General features: G+C 39.1%; 1 protein-coding gene across 1 annotated transcript; it reads right to left on the bottom strand.

The window, feature by feature from the left end:
- Positions 1-4,059: 4,059 nt before the first annotated feature.
- LOC146483781 (sulfotransferase 1C4-like) lies at positions 4,060-7,908 on the bottom strand. The gene is made up of 4 exons (XM_085105958.1): positions 7,647-7,908; positions 5,637-5,984; positions 5,244-5,338; positions 4,060-4,629 (listed from the first exon to the last, which is right to left on the bottom strand). Exons 1-4 carry the CDS (start codon positions 7,825-7,827, stop codon positions 4,351-4,353), a joined length of 903 nt encoding a protein of 300 aa, XP_084962084.1. The 5' UTR covers positions 7,828-7,908; the 3' UTR covers positions 4,060-4,350.
- Between the last annotated feature and the right edge of the window lie 2,027 nt (positions 7,909-9,935).

Raw genomic sequence — 9,935 nt, 5'->3', positions numbered from 1 at the left:
ATTCAGGAAAAATTTAGTTCTCTTTTGACGGCATCAACGTTGACTCTTTGAGTTTTTAACCGTTTGGACAATGTAGTCACATGTTTTCAAGGCCAATAGAGATTATTGAACTGGACAAGTGGGTTTACGATACACTTTGAATGCGATACGGCACGACACTGGGTCAATGCAGAACCATTGACCTGGGGTGATAGCACGTGATAGCTTTCAGTTGCAAATTAACTTCCCCAGTTTCCAGCTACGCCACGGGGGCTCACGTATGCAGGTTGACAAGGAGGGGGGAGGCAGGCAAATGTCTCGATCGCAGGTTAACCTTTGGCTCTTTTAAGGTTCGCGAAATGTTCGCATCGAAGCCATTTTACAAACTAGTCATTGTCTATTCAAGCCCACACAGAGTGCTTAGTTCCCTCGCCCAATTCCCAGGGTGAAGTTCATTTTCAAAGAAAGAAACTCGAAGGTCGTGTTTTGTTGGGTTTAAAACCACTAAGCTATTCCTCATGGTAAAAACACAACTGCTCCTTTATTATAAAACAGTACATAATAATAATGATAACATGGAGCCTTCCGGCTCAATGTTGTTAATGTTTTAAGTGGTCTAAGTACTATCAGAAATTGTAAAACTTACGTACGATATTGGGCAAATAAATAAGTTGAAAAGAAGAAGAAGAAGAAGAAGAAGAAGAAGAAGAAGAAGAAGAAGAAGAAGAAGAAGAAGAAGAAGAAGAAGAAGAAGAAGACTGGAAGAAGAAGAAGAAGAAGAAGAAGAAGAAGAAGAAGAAGAAGAAGAAGAAGAAGAAGAAGAAGAAGAAGAAGAAGAAGAAGAAGAAGAAGAAGTGAATTTTACTTCAGTGTCGAACATATTGAGCTAATCTAATCAGACAACCTATCCCAAACTAAAAATACTAAGACGTAATATTAAAATCAGAAGGGGTGTACAGGATAACGAGTAGTAAAACTCTAAACTACATAGATAGCTAGGATGGTGAATTAAAATCATGTCTAGCAAAGTCACAACAGTTGCTATTATTGTCTAATTAACATACTGCTGGCGTTTACTTTGTTCTAGCATTTTTTAATGTCTTAACTCTATCTTTACGGGGATTTTTTTGCGTGTTTATGGGCAGAATTCGCCCCCACCCCAGCCCGCACCCCCCGCCGCTCTTGGTAAAGTAAGACTAGGTGATGGTGAGTTCTTGATGTTATTGTTCAGTGTTGTCCATAAATCAGTACCAACATTAACCTAACAGTAAAAAATATCTCATTCCTCGTATCACAATGCACAAAACTTTTCATTTCAAACTCGATACCAATGCCTTCGTGGCTAAATTGAAAATGGCGCCTGAATGGTTACGTTAGCTACATAGGAATGCCATGGAAACACAGGTAACCCAAGAGAAGTCAAGAGATGGGTTAAGCCCCAGTTACAATACAAATGTAATCTGCTGTAAGTGTTCGAATTGAGTCATTCACGCAACATTTTTCAGGCGTTTTTCAAGGATCCTTGCCCGTCGATTTACAAAATTTACAGAGATTAAGTCATGGAGAGTTCTTCTGTAATTCAGTTTACAGAAGGCGAGTGGACATCAGGGAAATTTCTTGAGATTCTGGGAGTGAAAATTCCCGCAATTAGCGTTGGCAATGCTGCGTTGCTGACCGAAATTATTTCCAATCTCCAGACGAGACCGGACGATGTTTTTGTAGTCACATTTCCCAAGTCAGGTGGTTTACACCTTTGGTGATAAACTGCGGGAAGTGAAAGGTCAGGTTTTGTGTTATTTACTGCAGGATTTGTACACGAAATTAGTCGTCACGGTTGGCGATCTCGCCCCCGGGGGGGGGATACTCCCTAAAAAATTGGATAGGGGTGTGCAGCCCGCTTCCCAAAACCCTTACCCTATTTATGACCAAAATCTGCGATTTTCCGTACCCTATTTATGACCTGATAGTTTCTGGTCAACTTCAATTTAAAAACCCCTGGAGCCCAGCGCGCGACCGGAACGTGACAAGCCGTTGCGGAACGTACACATTTGCTGTAAACATCATGTTAAAGAAGTAGCTTCTTCAAAAACAACAGCAACAACAAAAAAACGAATTCAAAACTAGAGTGAAAAAATCGATACCCTATTTATTACCAAAATGGCGGCAAAATGGCTAAAGCCGATACCTTATTTATGACCAAGGCGGCTGAAAAACCATACCCTTTGGCGCCGCACATACCTATGTAGCCCATATGAGGGAGTACCCCCCCCCCCCCCCGAATCTCGCCATAGCATTTCAAAATTTATTATTGCCATTCGACCTCAAAAGGAAAGTCAGTAAAATGTTTCTACTGGAAGGAAGTGAATTGACAAAAGTCAAGGGTGGAAGCTAAGGTGGGCGGCAATCATTTGGTTGACCGAGATCGAGATGGCTCGATTGGCGGATTTAGAAAAAGTCGTGTTGAACTTCACGACTACAATAATATATATTTTTATTGCATGAATTAACCACTGTATGAAAGACAACGTCATGCGGCGGGGGTCACGCAAACAAATACCTCATGCAGATCGGTCACGAAATTACACCATTTGACTTGAAAGTGTTCCAGAGAAACCTCCTTGCTCTTTTAAGTGAAAAAGATTGTTTAAGTTGAATTTAACTTAACTCCGAAGCTAAATTTGGGTTTTGATATATTCGGGTATTAACATTTTTGCATAAACAATAATGCATAGATTTACACAATCTTGAGAACTTATACCAATGAAAGGAAATTCACTCAATAAACAGTCTGAGTTTCTTGATCAAACGGACGTCTTCCAAAGTGTCACGTGACATTTCTTGGTCGATGACGTCACCAAATAAAGTTTTGAAAACGGGGAACATTTTATACTCCAAAATTATGCGTTTGGAGGCCCTTCGACTTTGAGAAGAGTTCGCAGATGTCAGCAATTGGATGTTATTGTGAATATTTGCACTCTGTAGCGCATTCTTATTTCCAAGTCACACTCGCCCTTGCCTTGAAACTGAACTAAATTGACTTAGCTTAAGTTAACCCTATCAAGACCGGATTTCTTTTTGCGTCTTCTGGGTGGGGGGGGGGGGGGGGGGGCATTTTGGTCAGCGGGTGGGTGCCAGGAGAGACTCTGGAGAATTCGAAAAAATTTAAATTTTTCGATTGGCTGTAGTCTCTCCTGGCGACCAACCGCTGGCCAAAGAGCCTGAGGACTCTGGGTACGAGATTGTTGTCAAACTGGGTTTTCCAGTGATGAAACCGATGGTTATAATTGAGCCCGCTGTACCATGAAAAATCAAGATGGCGGCGAGATCTGCTCGAAGCCAAGCACCAGTTATCCTTGGCGAGATTCTTCTTAATATAATTGGTATGTTCCACGGATTACATGATTTATCAATACAGCAATCAATTCAACTGACTTAAAGTTCTGTTTCTGGCTCAAATACGTTCGTCTCTCTTCCTACCGGACACGGCAAATCCTTAATTTATCAATTGGCGATTCCGTTAAATGAAAGAGTTATCTAAGCGGTCAGATGAACTTTCGTTTCACGTTCCTTCGAACCCGATGTTATTGATGGTTTCTCCTCTCACTGCCCTGATAAATGATCAGATTAATTCTTGTGAAAAGCTCGGCTTGAAATGCTGTAAGTTGGACGACTTCACTATAGCGGCAAGCGCACGCCTATCAGTCATATTAGGCCTGGGTTCGAAACTGTACATGTATCCTGGCAACATGCAGCGCATGCTCAATAAAGATGTTACTCGATTCATGCAGAGTCTTCCCTGCTTGCAGAGGTTTCTGACGGCGAGAAGGAGAGAGACTCCTGTAATAGCTCCAATCTTCCGTCTCGTTATACTCATACCCATCTAGTTTACTTCGTGCTTTTTCAACCGTGGTCGCGTTCGATCGCTTTTCTCGTCGCCAAAATGTGGTGTATGAAACGTGCAAAGGTGGATACAAAACTGAGTAGCACCGAGCACACGTAATTGTGATGACCAAACTAGTCCCAGGACTACACAGTTTCCATCTATGATCACACAGAGAGGAAAGAAGACTAACCTCGGGCCTAAAGAGAAACGAGTGAGGCGAAATTATTTCTTCTTGAAAAAATGGGTGAAGAGTCAGCAACCGATGGACGGGAGGGCAAACGTTCGACGTCAAGAATTCATGTCATACTACTGTATCTTTTCATAACGAAAATGAGAGAAAATGTATTTATTCGATATGTACCATACAGAAAAGCAATCCCTTATTGGTACGCGCCATAATATACGATGAAAATGACAGATGATCAGCGATTCACAATTCAGTAAATCATTTTCAGTGTCATATGCTAGTACTGTTAAATGCGGGTAACTCATTCATAATCAAACTCCAATCCACTTCCGTTCAATTTTTCCAACACTTCCTTTTCAAATCTCTCATTCTGCTCTGGAGTGAAGGAATTCTTCCAATCTCCAACCACGCCCTTCCGAAGCAGAGGGCTCGCACCGTTTTTGTCGTCGTCAAACTTGTAACTTGTGACATTTTTCGTCATTTCCTTGAGAGTACACTGCTCGGCAATGCGATTGATGAGCTCATCTGACAGGGGTTTGTTCAGGAACTCGGCGATCATTCGAATATGAGAAGGCAGATCCTGGAAAAGATAAATGTTATAAGAAGCGCTCAATTACTGGCCATAAGTTATAAGACAAACAGTGAGTTCAATTTGTCTACTCAATCTGGGAGTAGAGGGTTAATAAAATCACCGCTCTCCGCGGAGCCAATCATTTAGTATTTCGTTCTACCTCTTCAACGTACCCTTGAGTAGCGTAGCGTAGAGGAGCGAGTCTTCTTTAATTTCTGTTTTCCTTCTTCGTTTCAATTTCGTTTCGTCTCTATTTATAATATTGCTTAGCTTCTTATTATTTTAGTAATTCTTGTAATTAATGATATTTTAAACCATGACCTCTGTGCATATCACCTGTTGGTGAGGGAGCTTTCCTGTTGAAACAGTATTATTATTATTATTATTATTATTATTATTATTATATTATTATTATTATTATTATTATTATTATTATTATTATTATTATTATTATTATTATTATAAAGTGAGATATATCTTTGGCAGCTCTTCCTTTAGACTTATATAGCTTGTTAGCCTGGGGATGAGGTTGTGCAGTGGCATTTAACTTGGGTAGACTATTGTTTATTTATCCGACGTAAAACCAAATAGCAAAGTTAACTGCTACACTCGCTACAACATACCTTGTGTAAATCTTCATATTTGAGAAACAAGACATTTGGATCATCTCTGTGTTTCCACCAGTCGAGTACATGGTCAGTCCAAACGTTCCAACCCACTATACATACATACACACACATACACTTTAGTAAGAGTGGATATTCAATTAGCTAAAGTTTTGTTCTTGACGGGAATTCTACGTGGAAAAATCGAAATAAGTGGATGCACTCTAAGCTTTCCGGCATTATATCGAACAATAGTTTGTTTAAAATTGTAATCGAAGGTCGAGAAAATGGTTGAGTTACTGACTAGAACAAGAGCAGGGTTTTTGCTTTGTTAATTTTTTTGTGCGTTAATAATGTCAACCTAACATATCGTTTGAGTGACATAACCATGGAGACACTTTACAAACTCACCCTTCCCATCCAAAAATAAATTGAAATAGAATTCCCAAGGCCCATTATATCCAGTACCATAAACGTTAACTTTCTCATTGAAGTGAAAATATGACACTGCGACATCCTTGGGATTACGAGCGATGTAGATGTACTTGCACTGTGTTTCCTCGTTTGCACCTTTTGGAATAATATTGTAACGAAGGAGGGTCTTCATCAGGCGAGGGCCTCGTACGGTTATGAGGTCAGGTTGTGGAACTACTTTCAAGGTTGCTGTTTCAAGGAATGGAACTCGTTGAGTGGGTTTTTCACTGCTTTTTTCTGCTTCGTTATACATCTGCCAGACAATTTCTTGAACCCATGTTGTTCCTGTGTAATTAAACAGGCGTTAGTATAGTGCCTGAATCACTTGATCAAAAGCAGAAAATCTAGACTTGTTCTAACTTGAAGTGGTTATATTGTTGGCAACCTCGTGCCAGGATTTCTCCTCTTTCCGGCCGTCCCCTGCAGCGAGGAGAGACCCTTACAACGAGGCTTAGTAGAAAGAATGACATAGTAGATAATTAATAACAATGGTGAACAAACAGGTTTCTGTTCCAGGTACAGTTGTAGAATGGCTACTGACGTTTCCACAATCAAATTAAAATCAGTGAGTAGCAAAACAAATCAATCAATCAATCAATCAATCAATCAATCAATCAATCAATCAATCAATCAATCAATCAATCAATCAATCAATCAATCAATCAATCAATCAATCAATCAATCAATCAATCAATTAATCAATATATAAATAATGAATAGATAACAGATTTTAAAAAACAAGTTGTAAGTCCGATGGCTGTTTAACCTGGCCTTCGAGTATATTTCTTTGACTATACGCTGACTATACGTATCACTGAGGGCCGGAAGCCAGAAGCATCAGTTTAATTTCAGTACGAACGTGGCTGCGGAATGTAGCAGTATAATGCTGACAAACCTCTTTCGCACTGAAACAAATGGCTGACTTAATTGCAGCAAGGCTGCTTGAAAAATGGGGTGGATATATAGCGGCATACAATAACCCATTATAACTTAGAAAAGACCGGCAAGGGCAAGAGTAATCAACTTTTTGACAAGGCAAATACAAGCAAGGAGTGAGTGTTTTGTTTTAAGTTAGGTAAGCCAATTTAGTTCAGTTTGAAGCCAAGGGCGAGTATGATTTGGAAGTGAGAATGCGCGACCGAGTGCAAATTCACCATAACATCCAAGGGCTTTAGTTGACGATAGCGATGGAAACAGAAACCAGCATAAACACAATCACAAGATAGCTAATTAAAATCCTCGCTGGTGTAGTGCTTATGGGTAGAAGACTCGGGTTCGAAGCGTACACTATTCTGATTTTTCCTAGCTTTTACTTCATGTGATTTTAAGTGAAGAAGAGAAGTTATTAGGTTGAAATATAATGTAAGCAAGTGTTAAACAAAGTAAGGCAACTGAATAGACGCTGTCGGAATGCCTTCACATGAAAGGTACATGTACGTGTGCTAAAATTATGTTCATACCCGAAGATATCAAAACCCAAATTTGGTTTCGGAGTTAGTGAATTGAGTAAAATTCAACTAAAACAATCATTTTCACTAAAAAGAGCGGAGAGGTTTCTCTCTGGAACACTTTCAAGCCAAATGGTGTAATTTCGTGACCGATCTGCATGAGGTATTTGTTTGCGTGACCTGCCGCACGACGTTGATTTAATTTATACAATTGATTTAATTTATGCAATTGTAGTCGTGAAGTTTTAACACGAATTGTCGTAAATCCGCCAATCGAGCCATTTTGACCTCGGTCAACCAAATGATTCTCGTCCATCTCCTATCCCTTGACTCTTGTCGATTCACTTCTTTCCAGTGGCAATCATATATTATGAGATCCTATGGCGAGATCGCCAACCGTGACGACTTATCAGTCGTGTATTTACCCTACAGTAAATAACACTAAACCTAACCTTTTACTTACAGTTTCTCGCCAAAATGTCAAAAGATCCCCACCCACCTGACTTGGGATAAGTGACTATAAAAACATCATCCGGTCTCGTTTGGAAACTGGAAATATATTCGGTCAGCAACGCAGCATCGGGAACAATACCCGCTGGAAAGTCCATACCCAGAACCTCAATTAATTTCTCTGATGTCCACTCGCCTTCTGTAAACTGAACTACAGAAGAACTCGCCATGATTTTTGCTCTATGAATTTTGTAAATCGAAGGGCAAGGATCCTTGAAAAACGACTTGAAAACGTTCCGTGAATGGCTCCACTCGAATTACATTTGCATTTAAGGGCTCAATAATCCCGTGGGGTACCTGTGTTTTCATGACATTCCTGTGTAGCATTTAGGCGCCATTTTGAATTATTCATTTCGTCGCCAGGCATTTACATTTACTCTACATTAACAAAGAGCATTTACGTTAAATTTCTTCGGTTAGGTCGTTAGACATCACACCAAATTAAAATTATATATGAGTTTAAAATACAGGTAGATAAATAAATAAATATGAAAATAATTGAAATACATAGATCATTCAGTAAAATAGTTGGAAATCTTGGTCTTCAAATTTCTGTAAGGAATCACTTTCAACAATGTCTAGATCTTTCGGTAGTTTGTTCCACATCGGCTCAGGGTACGTGGGAAAAAGGAATAAAAATGTACATCCTTTGTGCTATTCACATTTAAGAATTTATAATCATGGCTAACACGGGTTTTGGCACCACAGTTCGTATGCCGGGCGCAGATAACCATTTTGATCAATATTAACAATTCCATGACATATTTTATACATGAGATTCAATCTGGCTATTGTTCTCCTTGTTTCAAGAGTTGACCATCCACTTCATCCAGTCACTTAACTTTATTATTTATTATTTTATTATTATTTACTTAAAATTATTGTTATTTACCTTGCATGCATGTTCTTATTAATTCTGAGGATGGTATAGACCTTATTCCAAAATGGCTACTATTTTAACATTCTCTGTTCGTATTCAAATTAGCCCTACTTGCCTCGTTCTTCAGCTCCAAAATCAACAAAAATATTTTACCTTGAACTAGGCAAGAAGGGCTAATTTAAATGCAAACAAAAGAATATTAAAGTGGGAGCCATTTTGGAATAAGGTTTATAGTTTGTAACGAAATGAAAATTGTTTCTAACTTGGTTTTTTTTTTTTTATCATGTGTCGTCTAAATATTTTAACACAATGAACATTCTCGGAGTATCTTTCACTCTCAACTTAACTATACATAACACTGTAAACTACGGTAATCACGTATTAGACGATAATAGCAATATCCATTTTCGAATTAAGCTGCTTTGAACCTCATTGTCAAAGCGAGGCTAAGTGCAAAGTTTTTATTATGAAAATTAGTTTTCTGATTCAAATGCAGACAAAACTAATTTTCATATGAAAAGATTTGCACTAAGCCTGGCCTTCTTAATGAGGTTCACAGCAACTCGGAGAAGGCCTATTGTTGTGACTTTGATGGACATGATTTTTATTTCACCATCCTAGCTCTCTATGTAGTTTTATATCTAACGTTATACAGTTTTACTACTCCTTATCCTGTACATAGCTTTCTGATTTCAAGTAATATTGCATCTTAGTATTTTTAAATTACTAGTTACGCGGGATGCCCTGGGGCAGACCGCGTCAAGGTTTTGGAAGGGTATAGTTGTTTTTTCTTCATCATAGTCACAAATTGTAATGAATAAATAATTTAACCTGGGTTAAACCCTGTTCTCTCGTAGACGGACTATTTTTGTATTCTATTTTTCTCGTTGTCTTCAACAAAAGCGGCCCAATCAGAATCCATTATCTGCGCGTTTGTCAGGAGGGAGGGGACCGACTCATCCCCAACTAAGTGATGTCACATAGCCGCGATCTGGGGCCAAGAAAGAAAGGCTTTCCTTCAAAATGGCGGCCATTCGCGTAAATTTAAGACTCTAATATGCCGTTTTCAGAAAGAAAACAAACCTTTTGGAAGCGGTAAATCGGAAGAATGACTTCTCAGAAGTACTCGACAGTTTAAACGGTGGAAATTGGAGAGTTTAATAAGGCGAAGAAATTACACTTTGCATTTGACTGACAGATTGTGTATCTCAATTACGATCGCGAAGAGGACAGGTCATTAGCTTAAAATCATCACTGGCGCGCAACGCTGCAGACTTTGTCGAACTGATACCTAAGCGCTACTGGGAATCCATCCCACAAAAAAAAATAATAAAAGTTTGATTGTCAATTTTTATACTTCGGACTTCGAGGCAGATCAATCAGTTGCGATGCATCGAT

Source organism: Pavona decussata, unplaced genomic scaffold (genome assembly GCF_977016875.1).
Source record: "Pavona decussata unplaced genomic scaffold, jaPavDecu1.1 SCAFFOLD_38, whole genome shotgun sequence".
Taxonomy (NCBI): Eukaryota; Metazoa; Cnidaria; class Anthozoa; order Scleractinia; family Agariciidae; genus Pavona; species Pavona decussata.
The sequence above is the reverse complement of the archived record's forward strand: the minus strand, read 5'-3'. Positions and strand labels throughout refer to the sequence as shown.